Here is a 23,224-nt window from a genome sequence, read left to right as displayed (position 1 = left end):
GAACTGCAGCCAGTTGGATCAGCAGATATAGGATATCCTCACAGCTGAGAGGAAGGGATGCTGCAGACCTCCACAGACATGACGGTGAAGGAAGCAGTGGGTGGGTTCGACATTCAGGACGGGACCACAGGAGCTGTTGGGGTTGAACTCCAATGCCTGATTCCTCATCAGGTCTCAGCAGAGGTGTTGGGCTGAATCTCAGGGGAGCAGGGCTGGGAATCAGTAACCTCAATATCAGAGGGACACTTTAAGTCATCTGGTTAGGGAAACAAATACCTGTAAACCCAGAACAAGAGGGCTCACATTTTCAGGGGACTCGTGGTAAAAGATTCTGTAGCTGAGAAATATTAGAGGATGACTAACGAGGAGATTCATGAAGAAAGACGCATGACTTCCTGTAATGCTCTCTGATAGGAGCAGTCATAAGACAGAAACTGTTCAAATAAAGGTTGGACTTAAATGCTAAATGTGCCCTTGGCTTTTATTAACAACCATATGATAAAACTGCATGACACGAAAGCTCAAACCGCTGCAGTGAGTCGGCAGCAGCACTGAAAAGGAACGAGGAAACTAACAAGAGAAATTATCTTCAGTTTTCGATCAGCACCACCTCCCAATTATTCTAACTTTTAAAGGAAAAAAAAAAAATCATCCCAATGAAACAAGATGTAAACAATGAGATGCAGACAGAAGATCCTCCTTTTCTCCAGTCTTCATGAACATGTGATTCAGTGTTACACAAGATTACAAAAAAAAAAAAAAAAAGGCAACCCCTGAGATATGGCAACCGCATCAAAGTAAAGTGGTAAAGAATAACGGCTGTGATCCGTTCCTCAGTTGAATCACAAGACAAGAACAAGTTGTGTTTGTAAAAAAGTTACTTGAGTGGCTCACATGTCAGAGATAAAAGCTAAAAAATGGTGTCAAAGAGGTCTGCTGGAAAGAGGCATTTAAAAGGGCAAACTCTCACAAGTTGGTGGTTAAAACATCTTTCCAGACTGTTGGAATATTTGAAAGAACAAGAAAAGAAAACAGACTTTTCAATTAAGACATTTTCCACTAATCAACCAGCTTGGCAAAGCAAAATCCTACAACTACATAAAAACACTCAAATTTCATATTTTGATAGATTCATCTCAAAGTTTTAAGGCTAGAGAAGATTATCTGACTCAACGGACAGAAACAAACTCATGCAGTAACAAAAAGTGGAAAAATATCAGGGTGTCAGCACAACAGTAAGTGCTGTGTATGAACAACGCTAAAACTCATTTATCTTAAATAGTTTTGGTTTCCCATCAGCCGATGAGCTTACTAAAAAAACAAAAGGCTCTCTTTAAAAATCCTGAGTTAAATAACAGTCACACAGTCCCCTCATGGACAGCCGCCGTCTCTTTGGTGTTTCTGGATGGGAGCGTGGAGTCTGCATGCAGGTGAACCGCAGGTACCGAGTCTTTAAGTTCTCTGCTGCTGGTGAACCAAGCTCTTCATGTCCTTTGCAGAAGTTCAGGAACTTCAACAATTCTTTTCTCACTTCAGACATCTCAGTTTCCCAAAAGGAACAGTTCAGTTCCACCTGTACAGGCTAACATTTGCAGAGTGCTGGATGTAGGTCTTCAACAGCAGTCTAAAGAAACCTCCCCACTGCGCTGAAGCTCTCGCAGGGTGGCTCCGCCTCCGCTTAGATGTTCTCGGCCTCTCTGCGGGCAAACTCCCGGATGTTCTCCTGTGCGCCGCTGCGGGCGGGAGGACGCCGTCGGATGCTCTGCCCGGACGAGATGAGGTCTGCGTAACCTCGTGAGTGAGAAAAGGCGTAGGCAGAGCGGCGGGAGCGCCTGCCCCGCTGGAAGGGCTCCTGCTTTGGCTTCTTCTCTTCCATCTGCATTTCGTACTTCTTCCTGTTTCTCTGAACCTGCAGGATGAAGAGAAGTAAGGTCAATTCTTACAAAGTGCGCTTTTATAGACTGTCCTGAAGGACTGAAGCACGGAGCGACGCCTCACTTTGTCTCCAACAGAGGGCCAGATGGTTTTATAGAGGAACTGGATGCAGATGACGGGCAGCAGGCTGATGCCCACAGTCAGGATGACGGTGAGCCACAAGTAAGGCTGACGCAGCGCGTTTGACGCAGCTCCTGCAAACACAGAGGAAACAACCGTTACAGCAGAAAAGACTTCAGCTTTTCCACTAGTGCCCTCAATTTTACAAATGTAAATGAAACCGAGAAGAAAACTCAAATAGGAAAAAAAAGTTGAAATAATTCATATTCTGTGCAGCGTTAGATTTGAAAAACCAAAGAGACAGAGAGGCACTGTAGATACGGATCTGCTGAAGAGTCATGGTGCATTGTGGAAAAGTCCCAGAATTTAAGTCGTGAACTCGCCTAAACAGCCAGAGTTAAGTTGATAAGTATTGCATTAGTTACATTAAGCATAGATTTAAATGTAAACTAAAGTCACAAAAAAATAAATAAATAAATAAATCACATCAACCCTTTGGAACCTAGTGCCTAAATCTCTGTTTTTACCTCTATTTTCAATTTGAAAGTCTACCTGCTGCTTATTTTGTATAATTTCAATCAGTACAATGTGACACTACCTTTATTTTGTCATTTTTACATGTTGTATTCACACACCAGACATAAAATCATGCAAAAACAGAAAATTCCATCTGGAAAAATGGGATTCATTTCACTGTAGAAACCCCAAAAGTGTTTAATTCTATGTTGTAAAAACAGTTTGTTAAAGTTTTTGGGGTAATTTCATAAAAACAGCAAGAATGAATTCTGTTAAACTAATCGACATGTTTGCAAAAATACAAAAATGAACAGTTTCTGTTGACAGAGGAACATCAGTGACCTCACCTCAATAAAATGACCTTTATGTTGTTATACAGTGACTGTACTTCAGTCTGCCTGTGTGGTTTCAGCTTCCAGGCAGCCCAAAAAAAAGAACTTCTCTCATAAGAGCTCTGCTGTCCAGTTGACTTTTTCCTGGAATTGTAGTTTTTTTTTCTCTTTTCTCTCATATTTTCCTTATGTTTGTGAAAAATAATCAAAAAGGTTTTTGGTATACGCAGTGTTGGGCATCTCACTTCAAAAAAGTAATTAGTTATAGTTACTAGTTACTTCTCCCAAAAAGTAATTGAGTTAGTAACTCAATTACTGCATCTTCAAAGTAATTAGTTACTTGGAAAAGTAACTCGTTTTAAATTACTCTTTAAATATGGTAATATTTTGTATTTTTTCCTGCGTTACAAATAAAAAAAATAATTTACATTCAATAATAGATGATAACCGACAATAGTATACTGGTATAGTTTTCCAATGGAGTCATATTGTCTAAGTTTAGGATACACATGAGAGAGGGTTTAGGGAAAGAATTTTCAATATTTATTTGTCAGAATTATCACACAAAACACTGCAACAAGTGGTATATAAAAAATGTAACTTCACACAAAAAAGGTAAACGTTTCAACTATTAACATACTTCAAGTATCTTACCTACAACTATAATTAAACAAAATGGCTTAAAAAACTGAAAGTGCAAAACAATAATAAATTAATAAACTACAATTATTAACCCATATTTCTGCTAAGAGGAGCAGCTCTCTGCATCTCTTTTTTCTCTCCCAAAATCCCGCAGCCCCGCCCACTCGCTCCGGAGTCTGCTCACTGCGTTGATCTGTGCGCGCTCGTGTCTGTCTGTGTTGTGTGTTTTATAAATATTACCCCGTTTCTGCTAAGATGAGCTGCTCTCTGTCTCTCTGTTGTCGTTTTATTAATTCCTGAAACTCCTCACTCCGCACCGGAGTCTATCCACGTTGATCTGCGTGTGTACGTGTCTGTGAAAAAAGAAAAAAAAGTGTGCGTGCCTGTCTGTTTTGTGTGTCACTGTGCTCGCGCGCGCACGTTTGTGTTGTGATTGTATGTTTATATCCGTGTCTACCGCCTGTTTAGATACAAAATTATGATCACATTTGTCAATCGTGGCATTTTATTGTGAAAAACTGGTTATATTTTGAAAAGAAACCGGATTTTCTCATGTATCTTGATGCAACTTGGGGCGCGCAACACAAGCAACTTTCGGGTGCGAAGCGCCCAGCTCCAGCAAGATCATCAAACTTTGAAGTAACGCGCCGCGATTTACACGAAGTAACTATAACGGCGTTACAGCGAGGATGAAAGTAATTAGTTAGATTACTAAATTACTTGATTTATAACGCCGTTAGTAACGCCGTTATACTTAAACGGCGTTAGTCCCAACACTGGGTATAAGTTTGATCCAGCTGGATTTCAGTGTTCTGCTCAAGTTCAAACTACACAGGTGGGGGCGTGTCTGTCCACTCTGAACTGCTCGCCTCTCATAACGGGGGTGGGCGGGACTTTTGCAGTGAACCGCTGAGTTTCCGCAATTTTAGACAACACCAGTGCTGGATATTGTGGAAAACTCATCTCAGTTGCCATCCCAAAATAATATTACAATCGTTTTCCTCGTTGTTAGGTTTCTAATAGCAGAAAGCTCTGTTAGGCTCCGCCCACCATCCCGGGTGCGCTGCCCTGCATTGCAGCTGTCAGATTGAAGTTTAGCCTCATTTATCAAAATAAATTATCGCTTTTGTCCAAAAACTACAAAAAAATGACATATTCTCTCTATATTTCAATAAAATCGCAATCACAGAATATAATAAAAAGTTTACGTTTATTTTAGACAGTTCTATTACGCTGATCTGACAGCTGCACTGCAGGACGCCTGAGGGTGTCCATCGGTACCAGAGGGCTGACCAAATGACTGAAGAGGTAGCACAGATTTATGGGTTGTCCACCAACACTGAAACATGATGTAATTTCGGTCTGGGCATGCACAGTGGGTGTGGGTGGGAACATATCAAGGGTAGGACGGATTGGCAGAACACCTTAAAAAAAAACAACAACAAAAAAAACACTCCTTGACGTGCCGTAAACCGTCGACTGTTTACACATTCACCATGAATTAGCCAATTCTAAAATGGTGAAGCGCCGCTTTTCTCCGATATGCAACCCATTACCAAGTGTTGCATAATGGCACAAATCTGCTTTTCCCTGTGACAGAACCCAATAGAATTACATTAATTTTGAGTAATGGTAGTAAAAGAATGTAACTAGAGCTAAAGTTCAGGTGTTTAAGGGTTAAAGGGTAAAAGGTACAAAACTGAGAAGAAAAATGCAACAACAGAGAAGTCACTTGATGGTGTCAGTTGATGTACCAACCTGTGAAGGTGAAGACTGAGGGGAAGATGACGTGGATCCCAGCACTATGGATGTCAAACATGATGCCAAAGTAGATGGCTATGCTGCCCAGGACAGCAAAGCAGTTCACAAAAGTCCAGTAGGAGGTGTCCAAGGAAATCTGATTAACAAATGAGTGAAATGTTAATGCAAAAGAAAGGAAAATTTCTTTGGAATGAGTCAAACAAGCTCCAGTTTAACTATTAAAGAGCCACTGGTGTTTTTGACAGATTCTTGTAGCATTTTTCTCAGGATGGAGGACCTGTATAAAGTAATTTAAGATTAAAATCATGAATTAGGAGCAGAGGACGTTTGTGGCCCAGTCCCTCTTTTTTTTTGGGGGGGGGGGGAACTACCCTACTCCATCCTGATGCATCCACTCACAAATAGATCCATGAACGGAGTCTGGATCTAAACTGTACGACAGGATAGCTTTAATAGGCCTATAGCTAACCGTTTTTTGTTATGCTAATGTTAGCTTGGGGTTGTGAGGAGCTGTCAGCTAGTAGGTAAACAGAGGAATGCTGGGAAATTATTTAGGGTTACTTCTGCATCCTGCCAACAACTGAGGCGAATTATGAGCTCCTGCTGCTCTGCAGAAACTACGTCTTAAAAAAACAGTTTTTTTTTGGCTAGAAGCAGCATAATCAAAATTAAGACCATCTGGGAAGACTGACAATAGATCAAAATAGAGTTGGAGTAGAACTATAAGACCTTCTGTTTACTGGGCTTTTTCTCCGATTACAATCCTGAGATGTAAGACGTCATGAGTGAGGGGCTGACCTGCAGGTTGACTGTAAAGATCAAGGAGGAGGCTGTTACGACAGCAAAAGACTGATAGTCAGACGGGGCCTCTCCATCCTGCCCCATTGTCTGCAGGAACGCCCCGTAAGGGATGAAGAAGATGATGAGCGAGACGAAGATGCCGTGGAACAAGCTGATGAAGAAATTCTTGTAGTTGAAGAGCGTCCCCTGCTGACCAGGAATGTAGAGCTTTGGAAATTTCAGGCTCAGTCTGTCATTCACGTCCTGCAGGAAGACGAGGACTCGGGTTAGAGCAAATAAAACCCGACTAAAGCAGAAGTCTTTTAAATGCTGAGCGTTCATGACGATGCCGTTTCTCACCTGGTCGAGCAGTCCAACAAGAAGAACAGGTAAACTGCTGTAAGCCAGATTGTAAAGAGTGATGAACCAGTCTTCGTAAGCAGTCTGCCAAAACAAAAACAATCCTGTTGATGATTCATGAAAAAAAATGTTTCCAGGACAAAGCTGCAGCCATCAAACTCCCTCTCAATAGATAAGAGTACTGCAACCAAGATGTTCAGTCCTGCTAAAGAAACATTCAGCTGCTGCTGTTCGCATGCAGGAGATTTCTGAATAAAATAAAAGTAGAATTAAAGACAACATATTAAGATTTTATTTTCTGCCTTTTTTTAAATCTAAACTAAGGTTAACATTTATTTTGAGGCTACGTCTAGTTTATCCTCTGACTTTATTCCTCGTTATTAAAAATGCAGTGAAAAAAATAATTTTCTGTAACTGCTAAAGTGAAACCATCAAATATTGGGTTTATTTTACTTGAGGATAATGAGCTTTTTAGAGATTAGAATCTAAAAACTCTAGCAGCCCTAAACGTTCTTCTCCAGCTCTAAAGTGTATGCAATTAGGAATGCAAATAGATTCTTTTGTTGTCCAACTTGAATTGTTCACTTGAGACCCGCCCCACCTCCCCACACAGGCTGTGGATGGAGACCTACCTGTGAGGAGTATCCATTGAAGAAGGAATACCAGAAATGAACCAGAGTGAAAGAGAAGTTCTTGAAGAAGAAGAAGCGCAGGAACTTGCACATTCGGATGTAGGACCATCGGCCGTGTACCAACAGGAGGCGCTGCAGGTAACGGAACTGAGCGAAGGCGTAGTCGCTGGACATGACGGCCTGCATGCCCTCCTGTCCACTGATCCCCACACCAATGTCTGCAGCTGGAGACGGACGCAGAACGGATCAGAACCACCGTCAACGAGAAGTTGCAGGGCTGGAGTGGCGTCCAGCTCTGAACTTACTCTTGATCATGTTGACGTCATTGGCTCCGTCTCCGATGGACAGCGTCACGGCCTTCTTGTACTTCTTCACCAGACTCACCACATTAGCTTTTTGTTTGGGGGTCACGCGACAGCAAATGACCGCCTCACACTCACAGGCCATGTCCACAAAGTCGATCTACAAGGAGAAATGTCACACAATCCCAGCACCAGGTGTCAACTCAAACACCAACAATAATGTGCAACTAGTACACTGAAACATCAGTTTTACCTGTCTCATTTCCTTCTCCCACTCGTTCATCGGTTGTCCATCCTGAGGGTTGCTGGGTGGAGGACGTCTCCCCAGACGACGGAGACGAAGGCGGCGACGTTTCTTCTTCTTTTCGTACAGAATCTCATTCTAAGAAAACAAAAATCCCTCAAGACTAAATAAGGAAATGCACAGAAGGTAGTCTGCACAGACTAAAGGTTAACTAGATTTACTCCAAGGTAGAGCAGCCATAAATGATTTTAATAGTCGATTAATCAGATTATTTTTTTCAATTAGTCCACAAATCTGCTTCCTCTTAATGGAACACAAGCCCAACTTGCAGATATTGCACTGGAGACTTTTTTCTTTTCTTTTTTTTTATGTTTCTCACACTTTCAAGCTCCGTTGGTGTTGTTATGGTACCCGAGTCTTCCCAGAACTCCCTGTGACATCACCACTGACCCGGATTAGCACTACTGCGCATGTGAGTCAAAGACAATGGTCGATGCAACATTAGAAAGTGTGTATCATAGTTTTGAGATGACATTTTTTTTAAAGAAAAAAAAAAAACGACTTCTAAATTAGTCATGGACTATTTCATCCACTAATCAACTAATTGTGGCAGCCCCACTCCTAAGTAGAAGAAGACTAACCAGCCATCCTCCAGTGATGATCAGAGCGTTCTTGCCCGGCTCTGTGAAGAAAGACTCTTCAGGTCTCTGTCTGGCTCGCCGAAAATTTGTTGGAGCCTGATGTCTTCTGGTGGCCTGACGAACACTCAGCTTCTCACTGCAAACCCAGAAATCAAGAAGTTACAGAAGATCATGCATGATACCAGATTCCATTAAAGTTCTCAGATTCTGCTAAAATAGCAAGAATTGAGAAATTAAGACAAAAAAGAATCAAGTTGAGGAAAATAAATTCAATAAAATGTATCAAATCTCTGCCATTACAGTAACTATGACCAGCACTTCTGCATTGGTGTCTGCTTCAGGAATCCTGGTGTGCTGTGAAACCCTGAGTCTTGGACAAGTAAGCAGGTCTGAGCTCTACTTTCATGTCAGCTAAGACGTGGAAGTTAGGACTGTCATCTGAACGCAGCTGCTCATAATGACATGCTGTGTGTGGAATTGGCTCCTCTCTGAAACGAACCTGGATAACATGAGGTGTCTGCACAGGTTCTGCACAAGCAGACATTTCATTCCACTTACTTGACGTCTTCTCCATAGTGAATGTGCATGTCATCCGTCAGCAGGGAGCAGGAGTATCCGATGTTTTCTGCAGTCTCTGGAGATCCGTAAGAAAGAAAACCTTGAGTTTAACCTCCAATGTCTCCATGTTATTTGCTGTGGAATTGCATCCATTCTGTCCTGCAGTATGAAGCATCAGGACACACCTTTCTTATCTCCAGTCAGGACCCAGATCTTGATGTCAGCCTTGGCCAGTGTGGCGATGGTCTCTGGAACTCCGTCCTGAAGCTTGTCCTCGATAGCTGTTGCTCCAATGAGCTAAATTTAAATGTTTGACAACATACATAAAGATGAAACTCATCTTTAACTTATTTAATATTATGCTAAAGGTTTTAATCTGCAATAGTCTAGTTATTTCCATCAAAACAACTGCTTCCTCTTCTCACCATCAGGTCCTTCTCCACCTCTTCATATACTCTGTCAAGGGCGGCGTCTCGGTCGACCATGACCAGCTGGGCCTCTTTGTGTTTCCTGGACCAGACCTCGTACTCGTTTGCACTGATGTCTTTGTAACACAAGCACAGCGTCCGCAGGGTATCGTTGGCAAAGTTCTACAACAACAGGAGCAGTCAGACGCCTCGTCTCCAAAGACCTTTCAATGACAGCTGTAGAAATAAAGACCGCATGAACCCACATCCAGAGCCGTCTGTGTGGTCTCCCTGTATTTGGTGTTTTGGGCGAGTCGCTCATAGATGACTGTGTCTGCACCCTTACAGTACAGACGAATGCGACCGTCAGGAAACTTCACTAAAAAAAAAAAAAAAATCAAACAAAGTAGAGTTAGACAAGATCACATGATCCAAATGTACGAGAAATTCTCGCACCTCCTCAGCATATTCACCAAAAAAATAAAACTATCAATATTTTACAAAAAAACTAGTGGCTGAAAAACCAATAGCAAAAAGATTAAATTCCCTGTAAGATTTTCCTCCAGAGATTGTAAAGAAGCCGACTGATGATCATCCGTCCCTTTATGTTTGAACAGGCATTCAGTCCAGCTCATTTACAGGATCGCCGCTTATGTTTACAAATATTTATTTACTGTGTGAGAGCAGTTCACAACAAATCTAGGGCAGGGGTGTCAAACTCAAGCCCTCGAGGGCCGACGTCCTGCTGGTTTTCCAGAAACCCTGCCTTATCTGCTGCCGATTACCTGGATCAGGTGTGTTTGCTTCTATGGCAGAGTGGTTGGAAAACATGTAGGACACCGGCCCTCGAGGGCTGGAGTTCCACACCTGAGCTATAGAGTGAACGCAACTCAATTTCCATAGATTTTCTGTCAGCAAAGCAGTTTCTGGTTTATGAAGCTGGTCTGGGGTTTAGCCTGAAGCTAACGTGTGATGATTGTGTTCGTACAGATAATAGACATCCGCTTGCGATCGGAGTTGAAGTCCAGAAGAGCCAGCATTTCATAGGTCTTCTCCTGTCCCATCTCCATGATGGTTACAGTGTCCTGCGTTCGTGACAGGAACACGAACCCGAAGTTCCTGGCAGCTGTCACCAGAGCGCCCTCGTCAGGAGATGCAGCCTGGTACACCAGTTCACCTGGACACACGAGCAGAAGGTGTCAGCCACAGTTTCCTCTGTACCCCTTGTTCTTATTTGCATGTTATTCTGCATCTCTGTCCATCCATTTGAGCTTAAATGAGGTTTAATGTCTTTGAACAGAGATGTTCTAGTTTATGTCATCATTACACATTTGACCGATGGCATATCTCCAGAATTACCATCTTTGTTGTCCACCATGACAGTGTGGCAAAGTGAGAGCAGTTTGAAGAACTCCATGGCCTCTTTGTCCTTCTTGGACTTGACATTAGCAACCAGTAGATGATCCATGAACTGGAACTTTTTGTCAGCATGCTGGTTCCAGCTCCAATCCACAGGCTGAAAGCAAACAACGTTTCAGGATCACTCGTTTTTTCACACATTATCACACATGCAATACTTTGGTCTCAAACGGAACTTGTTAAAAAGCTCTCTTAACACTTACCTTTCCTCTGTCAAGTGACACCCCCTCAGCAGTGGTTGGGTTGCCTGTTGGGTAAAGAGTAAAAGCACAAAGTCATTTCTGTTTTAAGGAGATTCTTCCACTTTTGCCGTAGAAAAGGAATGGGGGGGGGTCAGGTTTCTGAAATGAGTAACCTGCAAAGTTGGAGCTATGCCACTGTTCCTCTACATGTTTTTAATGATTTAATGATCTAGTGAAACATTAAAAAAACTGTTCATGTCCAACGTTGTCTGAGAGCTAAAACACATCAAATGAATAGTGCGTGTACGTGCTTCTGCAGGCCGAGAGCACGCACGGTTCATTATTTATCCATCATTTATGCCACAGGGGAGCCAGCAGACATCAACAGCTTTAAGTTCTAGCAGGTCAAGTCTTTACGCACCGCTTTGACTCGGCATGATCAGCTCATCTTTGATTCAAAGCGGTCGAGTCATGGTACCGACAGATTTAGATTCAAAGGAGGAAGAAGTGATTAATACTTGCTGTAGTTCTTTCATTTTTAGCTCTTGGAGGCAGTTTCCAAAAAGTGAACACCGGAGCTCCAGTGTTTATGTTCTTTGATTTACTGTAACTTTTTAACTGTTAACACGATCAACATAGTTCCAGTAGAATCTACTGGAATTATGTTGATTGCGATTAAAAGCAAGAGTTAAAAGCAAAATGCTCAAGTTGACTGTGGTATTCTGTGCTGGCAGTTATGGATGGATCTACTTATACAAGTTGGTCAAAGTCAACACTGATGGGGCGGTACCGTAGCTGCGTCCGGCAATGGTGCACTTCTTGAACTGCATGATGTTCTGCGTCAGAGTTCCTGTCTTGTCAGAGAAGATGTACTGGATCTGGCCGAGCTGCTCGTTGAGGGTCGTGGTTCGAGCCTGCCAAGCGTTAGGGAGGCTTTTGTGAGCGCAAAAACAAAACCGAAACCACAACCGCCAACAAGTTCAGACAACAACAAATATGCTTAGAATGAGGCCCCTGGTTAAACTTAATACACGGACCATTACAAACTAGGAAACAATGAGGGTCGTGTTCATAGCTCCTGGAAACATTTCACTCAGATTAAATGTGGATTTTTAAATTACATTTTTCAGTTTGGTGAAGACAGTAATCACAAAGTTATCCCTGGAGGTAGGAAATGGAAATGTGTGGCATGCTGGAACAATGTATCAATAAAACGACAGCAGTTTTAAAAACCCTCAGAACACAACATGATGTTCAACTTTATATTATCTCTGAAGAATTGTACCTTAGCTGGAGTGTCTTTCTCTGCAAAATACATCTGCAGGTCCCAGTTGATGAACTTGCTCTGGCCCAGACGGATGACTTCCACGCTGCACAAATATAGAATGACAGAAAAGCTTATTTTGAAGGCCTGGAGATGCTCTTTGACTACAGTCTCTGGAAACATCCTTAAACACAATCAGGAAAAGCAAGACCTGATGTGTTGCAGAAACTCGATCTTATCGAAAGGAAAAAAAAAAAAAAATCTGTCGATGGAAAAGATAAAACAACCCACTTAAGGTGTTCTAGTCACAGAAACAATACCAGACACAAATGTGGACACTGGTCTCTTCTAACCACAGACGCCGTGTCCCAACGCTTGAACAGTAGTGTTTATTCTGCTCATTGGGATGGATTTTAAAAACCAGTAATTCTGTCTCAGAGAAGGTCCAACTGGAGTCAGTTAATCTTATTATCAAGTATTACAAGCCAATGTGATAGAAAACAGGCTGAGATACATTCAAAGCAGTTTGATTTAGAATTAAAAGCTACTGAAAAGAGAATTCAAATTGTAGGATTTGCATAAACACGACATGACAGAAGACGCTCTTATTGAAGGAAAAACGAAAACTGGAACTCAATCCGGGAGCAGGCAGTGCTGTATTTGGATGCTTGCATTGTTTTTAGTGATGGATCAGGGGGTCGATTAGATGTTCTGGATCTCTCTCCTAGTCTGCACTCTCCTGCTTCCGCAACAACACGTCCTCATTCCCGGGTCGTCACATATTGACGTTTGGTTAAGGACTCTCCACGTCATTTTTTGATCTTCTGGGTGTCCCCAACTCGTTTTTTTGAACATGCTGGCTGTTCACATTAAATCACGGGTGCCCAACCTTCGGGCCACAAACTGGGACCCAGAGCTCGCCGAGTGGATTGAGTCCATCACCACTTCGGACCTGTCACCGCATCCAGGCCCCGTTCACACACAGTTCTGGGCCTGGTATTGCATCCGGGACCGCGTCTGGTGCGAATATTCGAGTATGAACATTCTCAACGTCCAAATTGCTGATTCATAATCTTTATAAATATAGTAAATTATCATGTAGTAAAATATTACGTTTTATTTCTGAACTAAAACAAAGCCAAATGAGCGGATACTGTCAACGGAAGTAAACAAATCTTCAAAATAAAGTGTCAGTGAAGGATTCTGTTTTCAAAGTAAAACTAGTGAGAGCTTTTTTTAATCACTGAAAATATACTTTGCTTATATCGTGACATATATATCGTTATTGTGATATGAAATAACTTGTATCTTGATATAAAATGTTCTCCATAACGCCCAGCACTAGCACGTGTAATGGGGTGCGTTTGATTGGTATAGTACCGGCATAACAAAAAATCTACTTTCACCGCTGGATATTAGCAGTGACTCTCTTATGAACAGACAGACGCATGAATCCTTGATCAAATCGGATTTTTAGACTCTTAAAACAGAAGACTACTTTGCTTTTGACCCAGATCATAGAGTACAAACCCACTGACCTGACATAGAGAGAGATGGGCACCATTGTGTTGAGCACGATAATGTATCCCCAGAAGCTCAGGAAGCCTCTGTAAGTGGAGTTGTAGTCCAGGCCGTCATAGAGGTACCACGCCTTGGAGCCGATCTGATCATACCAGAAGGTGTGGCCTATTCCCAGACCAGCCGCCACCAGGATGAGCAGAGCAAAGATCTAGAGGGCAGGAAACAGGAACACGGTTCTTCATTTTAGCTGAGGATTACGGGAAAAAGTTCCAATAAAAAGCAAGAGATGACTGAGTCTTACCGTGTACACCATGTAGTTCATCAGCTCGTCGATCTTCGTCCTCTTAAACCGGGTTTTACCGCTGTTTTTCATGATTTTGGTGTCCGCTCCTTTAAGGAAGGACACAGTCATTCTTCAACAACAATCCCATTATAGAGATGTTTTCATCTCATTAACTACAGTGGAGTTTAATTGAAATAAACTGGAGCAGATTCATCTTTATAGTCACATCTCGTGGTTTAATTTGGACATTTCAGTTGAGTTGGGGAGAAGCTGCAGGTCCTCATGCAATGCACCCACCCCCCACCCCAATCATTTTCAGCTTCAGATTGCTGGCGTTACATATAATAATATTATTACAGTGAGGATCCAGTGTTTAGCCATGAGGATGTGCAGCCTGCAGGCACAGACCTGCAAATATGACCAGCCCGTGACACACGTCTGTGTTTCTGATTTTGCAGCCTCGGAGCAGCATGTTGTCCAGCTCCAGAGGATACCGCTCGCCGTTCCACAGCATCGTTCCTAAAAACTTATCCAGACGGTTGTTGGGCTCTTCACATTCGATCAGGGCTGCAAAACAGACGAGACAAAGCAAGAGGGATTTTACATCAGACAGACAAAAGGGACTCCTGTCGTATGTAGAACTGGAAAAGTGTGTGTCTTAAGATCACTAAAGCTGGAGCTACATGAACTGCTGTCATCTTAGATGAAATGCACTGAGGTTAGGGTTCAACTACAGGGACACAAAAACACCATCATCAAGTTAAAACAAAACACCCACCCAAGCAGCTCCACTAACAAGAACTTGAACTAGCCGTGTTTTCTGGATTAAGCTGAGAGCTGACAGGACTGTCGTCACATAGAAGGAGGTGTTGTTGTGACCCGAGGTGACATGAAAGCCAGGACTATTTGTTCCATAATTTGCTGACTCAGAACCTATTGATGAACTTTGTCACTGTATTGGAAATATGTAGTAGAAACCTATAACAAAAAAAAAAACAGACTATGTTTATGTTGTTAACAGACTTTAATTAGAACAAAATTCTGCTGCATGACTGGAGATTTAGACCAGACAGGGAAAATTTGACCCCGATTTGAGATCCATGTATTCTTCCAAAGGGGTTTGAATTTCTCAAATTAGACTTGTATTAGTAAAAGCTTGAAAACTTTGAAAAATGCTTACAGTCAGTGCTGAAAAATGTCTTATGAACTGGATCATGACAGAATTAGGTCATACTAGGTGTGTTCCCATCTAGTCGGAAATTTTGCAAATTGGAATTTCGATAAATTCTCATAAAGGAAACGCCACAATTTCGAGAAAAAAAAAAAACTCACTTTTTTTTGAAGAAAAAGTTTTTGCAGTTTGAAGAGGTGCCATTTGCGGCGTACCGAAAGAGAAATTTTTCGCAAAACTGGAATGGAAACACTTTTTCAAAATAAATGCGTTTGTTGGTATGAAGTGTCTGTCCTGAGCGCAGCGCAGCGGTCGCCTCGAGAGGTCCCACAGCTTCACAGCTCATTATAAATTGCATATCATACAGAATAATACAGCTCCGCCATAAAATCAACAACCAAAGTTTCATCTTCACTGCACTTTTCAAGCTGGCAGCCTGAATGAGACACAGAAGTCTCCGTTGAGGATGAGCGCGAGCACCGTGACAAACTTAATGGATCTTGTCATATTTAGAAACAGAAAACAAGATCCAGCTGCTCACTTGTTAGGCTGGTTATTTTTTTTTTAAATGCTTGAACGGGCTTCTCACGTACATCTGATGAGACTGTAAATGGACTAAGGGTGCTGCACGCACGCGGGACGCAGGCAACACTCAGTCACGTCATCCAAATGCTCCCATTTACTGAATCAAATAAAAAAATACTTGTTCTCATCCATCGCCGCGCTTTTAATGATTTAAGGATTTAATGGAAACTGTGTCATTTTGAACAGTTTTGCGCAAATGTGTAATGGAAACGCAGCTAATGACAGAAAGTTGTATTAAACCCAGTCTCCTCATGACTGTTTGACTCCATCACAAAGATGTCTTTGTCAAGCCCTGGGAACCTTTTGTTATGAACTGGATTAGACATCATCACGGTTAAGAAACCATTTATGCTCAGACACTAAATACCTACTGTCTTTTTCTGTCTTTGTTCCTTTGCTACTTGTTTTCTACATGTGTTAATTATGACTTCTTGCACTCATAATTTATCTTTGTACTCATGGCCCAAGCATTGGGTTTCTGTGTAGTTATGTTGCTTTAAATGCTTTAATTGTTTTAAAGCAGTAAATATATATTGGAAACAAAACAAACTTGACATAAGGTCACCTAATCGTTTTATTCAGTTCTTTGCTAAATTAAATTAAAAAAGAAAACAGTTCATTTTGTCTGTTTTTATTTGAAGGCTCCATTTTCAACAAATCATTATTAAGGATTATACATGTGCATCCAAATCTATTAGTGTAGCATACCTATTTCACTATAATCATTTTCTTCTTGATTCTCTAAATTGTTTTTCATTCCGTGTTTGGCAGCCTCCATCAGAGTGTGGATGGGACTGTGACTAAAGCGCTTCAGGCCTCCTAAGACGGTAGCAAACCACTCAGCTTCAGTGTTCTGAACCCTCTTTTAATCTCGTTCTTAAAGAGTTCATCAACAGGACAGTACCATCAAAACCTGCCAGCTGTCTTTCTTCTTGCAGCATCTCATCGGTAACTCTGAGCCCCATCTTAAACTTCAGATTGGTTTCCCTGCAGCACAAAACACGCACAAACATTTACATTTCAGCAGAAAAAGACCAGAGTTACACAAACATATTCAAAGTTCTAAGTATGTACTTAAAACGATAGAAAGTAAATAAAACTCAGCTGTTTTCTAATTATTCTATTAAACTATTCTACCTTTTTTTAACTAAAAGAAAACAAATATCAGATTTTTGTTGCCTTACTGATTCTTCCAGTGATGAATATATAACAATTTGAATGTCCTGATGGGCTAGATTTATTTGCTTTTCTGGTTAAAAAAAAAGTTAAAGACCGGTTCTGTTCTTGAGAATCATACTCAGTAAATGTACTCATTGAAAAATGTGTAGACCTGATGTTCAAGAAGTTTTCAACTGAATTTGTAACAAGCTACAAGGAGCCGACCGATTATCTGGAACACTGAGCAATGACAAGAAGACCAAGGATTCTATTCAAATCATGCTTCTGTTTTTACTTGATTAAGAAAAACATTTCATTAAATCAGTTTTAGAAACAAAGGAGATGTGTCCTTTCTTTTTCTGTTGAAATCCTGCTCTGGGCTGTAACTTCGTCCAGCTCGTTGATAAAAAGGTCCCCAATTCCATGAGACAAACAGAACAGTCGAGTCTTACCCATCGAGTTCAGCCGTTTCCACATAACACAGACTGTTTGGGTTGGAGCTGGATAACAGCAGGAGATCAGCCTGGACAGAGTTCAGGATCAGATTACATCTGTCAGGATATCTAAAGGACTTTCAATACATATTTAACAAAGATCCTTCATATATACAAAACATTTTTTAAATAAGACATTGATTTAATTTGCAAGTTTGTGTCAAAGATGACCCAAATTCTGCATCTCCATTTTCTAGCAGAACTGTGGGGCTGCAGCAGGTTTTAACCAACACCAGCACGCTCTGAACTAAACAGTCAATGTAAAAGTAAGATTAAAACATGTTATCGTTTAAAGTATCTTTGGTAATATATGCAGACTATCTTCCCTGCTGAATATTATGTTGTGTAGATAAAACATACACAAAGCAGCTTCTTAAGAAGCAAAACATTTCTTCCTGCTTTGCTTCTTCGAGGAAACCGTCTGACAGTCGTGTTTCCCTTTGGTTCCTGTGCATACAAAGGCAGTGCAGTTTGCATAGCTGTTTGCATCTAAAGAACACAGATTCTGCAGTGTGCTGGGTCCTGCCTTCATTTTACTCCTTCACAATGACTTGTTTTTTAGACGCCCCTGTGAGCAAAAGCCAACTCTGCACTTCCTCATCTGCATGGAAAGTTCTCACATTTACAGAACCAAGATTTTCCTTCTGTGCAAGTTTCTTAACGACCGGTAAAACCTGAAAATTGGAGAGACAAACATTGTTTCTTCGTTGTCTCTGCTTAGACGTTTTAATGTTTAAATGAAGCCATGTACTTTATCTGGTGTGGTTCAGCCTCCCGGTCTGCTGTCAGTTATTCCTCTTACAGGGGAGTTAATTTTCATGGTCACACTGGATTGATTCAGATTAGGAAAAGTGTTTAGGTCAACTCTGATACCGGTATAAAGTCATTCTTCTTGAGTCGAACCACATCCCCGACTTGGATCTGCCTCCATCTAGACTCCTGGAAGCTGCAGCAGAAAGAAACCATCAGTTTCAGGCTGTTACACGTTTGGCAGCAGGAAGTTTGGGTTTTTGGTTCTGACCTGCCGTTCAACAGCACCTCGCACTTCCTGTTGTTGATTTCCTTGTCCATTCGATGACGTGCCTGCAGGGCACACATTTTCATAAAGCACTGAAACAAACACTGCACTAAAACACACAAAACACTTGTGACCGCTAATCAGACTAAAACATCTTAGAGACGGATTCCATCATCAGAATGAAGCCTTACCAGATCATCCACCAGATCTTTGATGGCAGTGATCCCCAACACCACCACCAGAGGAACCAGAGTGGTATACCAAGGCAAGGTGGTGATTTGAGGAATGATCTAGAAATAAAACAACAAATGACTTCTCTGCTCTGTAGCTAAAGACAGCGGCTCAGAGTCCAGATTTACCTGAAGGATGAGCAGAGCCAGGAAGTAAAGGTTGGCAGCTCTCTTAAACTGTTCGTACAAGTTGAGGGGGATGAAGGTCAAGACGTTGTATTTGTATGTCTTGATAGCATTTCCCTGCAGAAAAGAAGATGGTCACCAAAGACACCAACAGTTTTTGAGAATAGAAAGCCTCGTCCCTAAACTAATAACCAACTGATGCATGAAGTACAGAGCCTGAAGAGAAACCCTGGAACAGTTCGACTCTATAGGACCCAAATTTAGTCCATGACACATTTAGTCCATGGAAAGGAAATAAGGCACAATGACAGATTCAGTTATTATACAAGCTTAGTGTTGGATCAGTGGCAACAACCTCGATAAAAGCCAATACTGAAGAGCATCAAGACACTTTGCTCTCCCCACCATCAATCCATTCACATGTTTGATAAAGTTCAGTCCACTGTTTTTCACATCAGAATAATCATTATTAGAACATTCTAGAACACTGTATGGTCACATGACTGATCAATTCAGAGACTGGAATGATGGTTGATCACTTTCTGCTGCATCACATGTGTTGGTCACTGTGTGGAACTCGGTCGTTTTTACGTTCTAGTAAATAAACCTACCATGTCTCAACCCTCGTGGTATTTTTGATTGTTAATCCAGTTATGTCAATTATGGAATGATTTTAGAATGGTATTGGTGGATTTGAGGGGTGGGACTTGCCCTGTTCATTGTTCCACAGCAGAACCCAGCTGTGCTTCAGCTTGAATTCACCATCAGATGGAAATTTTTCAGCATTTTTGTTGCACTATAGAATTCATGGTTCAAATGACTCCAGTAAGTCCTCCAGGTTCTGAAACGGCCCCAGACCATTACACTACCACCACCTTGGCCACACGCACCCTCCAAAAAGTTCAACTTTTGTCTGCTTATTCCACAGGGGTTAAATATTTTCCAGAAATCATGGGAATTATTGGGACTTTTTTCTTGTAAAACAGAGAATTGAGGTTTTTCTCTCAGCAGAAATTTTGACTTTAAGTTCAAATCCAAATTCATTCCCTAACCCTCTGGTTCTTCTCTATTTGGAGCTTTAGCTGTGTCCTGGCTTGTTCTTTTAAGGGGAGCCGTAGTGACTCAGGGCTGACTGTTCCTCCGCCGCGGAAGACATTTCTAGGGTGTGCTCTGGTGCACAGAAGTCTACATTTAAATGTAAGTAGTGACTTGTTTTAGATTGATTTTTTAAAGTTAAAAAAACAATATTATGCATTTTTCCAACGCTGACAGGTACACGCAAACATAGATGACCATTCATGATTTCATTGAATGGTAGTAACATCTGGATTCCGTTTGGAGGGCTAAATGTAGAGATGGAGAGTAGCCGTACAGTTAGGGGACGGATTCGGCCAAAGTCTCCCATGTCAATGAAAATAAGAGTGCAAATTACATTTAAAATAAATAAATAAATACAATAACATTTAAAAAAAAAAAACACCTGAAACTGTGGCTTTTGGAGTCTCAAATGCTCAATCATAAATGACCAGAAATAAGATTTTTTTTTTTTTTTTTTTTACAAAGCAAGCTCTGATTTTAAAAATGATATTTATGTTCAAATTCTTATTTGTCCTTAATTATTCTACTTTTTTATTATTTTGTATTCTGTATTATAAACTCTGTTTCATTTCTTTTAATGTCAACCTGCCAAAAGACTCCAGATGGAAATTTGCCTAAAGCTATAATCTGGGACAGTTACATTTGATTATTGTTCATTAACATGCATCGTCCCTTTCTCAACAAAGTGAATTGATGTAGGAGGCTCACATCCCTATACACTGATCTTTTTCTTATTTTCATCGAGACAATAATTTAAAAAGGTCCTCTATTTAATGCGAGACAGTCTTCAAACTCAGTCTGTCACAAACAGTGGCTGTCATCCAGACCAGACCCCCGGCCCAGTCCCCCCAAAAACACACACTGCAGTCAGGAGTGACCAGCGACTCCTGGTACCAGGCTGGACAAGACGCACATGCAAAACGTTTGCTGGTCCTGCGCAGTACCGCTGAACCACAGACACCCAGTATTTAACAGTGTTCTGTAGACTAAATAAGGGTGACCCACCACATCGCCCTTGCATGCAAGCATGAGGATGTTTTCTATGACTGTATTTAACTCAATAAGATGGCGCTTTGAACGGGCTATAACAGAGTTTTAGATGTACGGTTTGTCCCCAATAAACTGATTTTTACAGACATCTTGGGAAAACTTCAGACTATGATAGTACAGACTAAACAGACATTTTCTGACCGTAATTATTACAGTTCTCAGAGTCAGTGATGCATCGGGACTAAAGTTACCACACTCATTCATTTTGATTGGTCCTTCATGTTAGTCCTGCCCCAACAATGGGGCCAAAAGTTTGAAACTGAAAATTTCAGATTTAAAAATGAAAAAGAGTTGAAAGTAAAAAGATTTGAAACTGAAATTAAGTTTATTTGAGAATATCACAAAGTTTTAGACATTTTCCCTTTTTTTTGCCAAACACCAATATTGTTTTTTTTTGGGGGGGGTCCAATATTTATGGCCCCAAAATAGCTCCACACACTTCTTGACTGACAATATGTGAAGCAGAAATGAGAGCTAACTCAGCTTTCTACAAACGTCAAACCAGTCGACTCATGTTTAAACTACTGACTTTATCCCCACACAGAGCTGTGTGCCTTTTGACTTGTTTCCTTTAAAAATAAAAACAATCTATATATATATATATATATATATATATATATACATACCAACATATTGTCAGTCAAGAAGTGTGTGGAGCTATTTGGGGGCCATGTATCTTTACCTATAATTAAACCAGTTTTATGAAGATGACGACACATCCCAGTTAGACAAACAAATGGTAAATCGGTTTGAGCCAAACACTTTTGCAAAGGGATTGTATTTAAGGATTCAAAAATTCCTCAGACTCATGATTGAGATTAAACTAAGAGCTGCACTCCAGCATCCACACACCTGTGGAGACGTGTGCTGAAGCTGAAGGAAACGGGACATGCGTCCTTCAGTACCCCATGCACAGAATTACTGCTTGTAATTAGGCTCACTTTTTTGGCCTGGGGTTTTTTTTTTTAAAGCATTCTTTATTACTTGAGGCTCAATTTCCTGTTTTACTAAAGGCACAGTTTGTGATGACAGGTTAAGCTTTAGTCCTTTAGTTCAGAAGCTGGAATTGATCTGAAGGAGCAGTGAAAACTCTCCATCTTCAGCTGACCTCTTACCAGACTCCAACATGAACAGTGTAAGCAGTTTCTAACACTTTTTGCTGCTCTTCCTTTTTCCGCCTGGCAGGAAGATCAGGTTTCTGTCTTTACAAAGACCGACAACAGTTTGCGTCAGACAAAAACCACTCAGTGCTGACGTTAGCCAGGCCAGGTCCCTCAGCTGGGGAGGCCCTCACAAGACGAGGATCATTTTCAACCTCCACAAAAAGGCTGGGGAGCCAGTTTTACTCATCAAACACACAAAAAAATGAATCCTGCATACAGCTTTGGTCTTTGTTTGACTTTCCTGACTGGGTGATTTGAACATGTAAATAAAGATGTTTTCCTATTGTAAAAGAAGGAATGTCCCTGCAGTGTTTCGCTGTGTATGCAAAGAACTGAGTTTGAATTCACACCAGCATCACATGACATGTGGCTCAACTTACAGAGTATCTGCTCTTCTTGATGCACAGGAAGACTTTCTTCTGAAACTCTGGCAGCTGGTGATAGGGGCGGTCATTGGCTTTCACCTTCCAGCCAACATCTGAAAAACAATGTAAAACCTGATGGGGGATTCTCTGTGGCTACTCAAAGCAGCTGGTTTCAGGACAGCAGTTACACCAGCCTCCCCTGAAATGACTTGAAGAGCATGTCTTTTGTCGAGTACACACCGGGGGCCCTTGGTTCCAGGTCGGGCTGCGGGACTTCTGGCTCCCCTTCAGATTCACTGTCAGAAGTGTCACCCAGTTCTTCGTCCGTTTCGTCATCACTGTAGGGCATGACCTCATCATCAGGCCGCATGGAGCCCTCCGAGTCTGCACGCTGCCGGTTCATCTTCGTAACTCAGGTTTCTGGAAAAAAAAAAAAGAAAAAAATCAAAGAACATAGACACTGGAGCTCCAGTGATAAAGGATTGAAAAGCTTACCAAACCCTGCAGGACTTTGGTAAAAAAAAAGTAGGCTAGGTTTAAGTGTCTGTAAAATTGACAAACATTCAGATTAACAGGAGCCAAAGAGTGACGGTGCAAGTCTGATCCACTAAATCTACTTTATACTTCACAAAACGCTGGAAGGAAGAACAAGGACCTGACTGAGAAGTGAAAACATCTTCCTTATGGGACAGGAGGGAATGACCAAACCAGTTTAGTTTCTGTTGTGGAATTTATATCAGGTTTAACAGGTTTTGGAATGATTATGTCTTTGCATTTGAATGAATGCTCTCCCTGATCTACGTGCAAAGCTAAAGTTAGGAGCGGGGCTGCAGATGAATGACAACAATGTTGACAGGTTTGCCTCCAGCTGGTGGTTCAGCTGACCCGCAGGCTGTCAGAGCTGAAAGGTTTTCTAGGATTTTGAGA

The 23,224-nt window shown here is 41.4% G+C and overlaps 1 protein-coding gene across 2 annotated transcripts in view; it reads right to left on the bottom strand.

Annotated features, from left to right (window-relative positions):
- Positions 1-462: 462 nt before the first annotated feature.
- The window catches only part of atp8b1 (ATPase phospholipid transporting 8B1), a 38,577-nt gene continuing 15,815 nt past the window's right edge, over positions 463-23,224 (bottom strand). For both annotated transcript variants that reach the window (XM_024268545.2, XM_024268546.2), the window contains exons 2-30: positions 22,538-22,717; positions 22,313-22,410; positions 18,625-18,738; positions 18,457-18,555; positions 18,269-18,330; positions 18,121-18,193; positions 17,206-17,276; positions 16,500-16,582; positions 14,248-14,406; positions 13,858-13,946; positions 13,574-13,764; positions 12,057-12,141; positions 11,562-11,685; positions 10,793-10,836; positions 10,530-10,686; positions 10,159-10,347; positions 9,437-9,549; positions 9,189-9,353; positions 8,949-9,060; positions 8,764-8,839; positions 8,206-8,341; positions 7,574-7,702; positions 7,324-7,480; positions 7,019-7,242; positions 6,387-6,470; positions 6,045-6,290; positions 5,244-5,382; positions 1,999-2,129; positions 463-1,909 (exon numbers count right to left, since the gene is read on the bottom strand). In XM_024268545.2, the coding sequence (XP_024124313.1) occupies positions 1,679-1,909; positions 1,999-2,129; positions 5,244-5,382; positions 6,045-6,290; positions 6,387-6,470; positions 7,019-7,242; positions 7,324-7,480; positions 7,574-7,702; positions 8,206-8,341; positions 8,764-8,839; positions 8,949-9,060; positions 9,189-9,353; positions 9,437-9,549; positions 10,159-10,347; positions 10,530-10,686; positions 10,793-10,836; positions 11,562-11,685; positions 12,057-12,141; positions 13,574-13,764; positions 13,858-13,946; positions 14,248-14,406; positions 16,500-16,582; positions 17,206-17,276; positions 18,121-18,193; positions 18,269-18,330; positions 18,457-18,555; positions 18,625-18,738; positions 22,313-22,410; positions 22,538-22,700 (3,744 nt within the window). In that variant the 5' untranslated portion in view covers positions 22,701-22,717 and the 3' untranslated portion in view covers positions 463-1,678. The remainder of the gene's footprint in view (positions 1,910-1,998; positions 2,130-5,243; positions 5,383-6,044; positions 6,291-6,386; positions 6,471-7,018; positions 7,243-7,323; positions 7,481-7,573; positions 7,703-8,205; positions 8,342-8,763; positions 8,840-8,948; positions 9,061-9,188; positions 9,354-9,436; positions 9,550-10,158; positions 10,348-10,529; positions 10,687-10,792; positions 10,837-11,561; positions 11,686-12,056; positions 12,142-13,573; positions 13,765-13,857; positions 13,947-14,247; positions 14,407-16,499; positions 16,583-17,205; positions 17,277-18,120; positions 18,194-18,268; positions 18,331-18,456; positions 18,556-18,624; positions 18,739-22,312; positions 22,411-22,537; positions 22,718-23,224) is intronic.

Source organism: Oryzias melastigma, linkage group LG12 (assembly GCF_002922805.2).
Source record: "Oryzias melastigma strain HK-1 linkage group LG12, ASM292280v2, whole genome shotgun sequence".
NCBI lineage: Eukaryota > Metazoa > Chordata > Actinopteri > Beloniformes > Adrianichthyidae > Oryzias > Oryzias melastigma.
The sequence above is the reverse complement of the archived record's forward strand: the minus strand, read 5'-3'. Positions and strand labels throughout refer to the sequence as shown.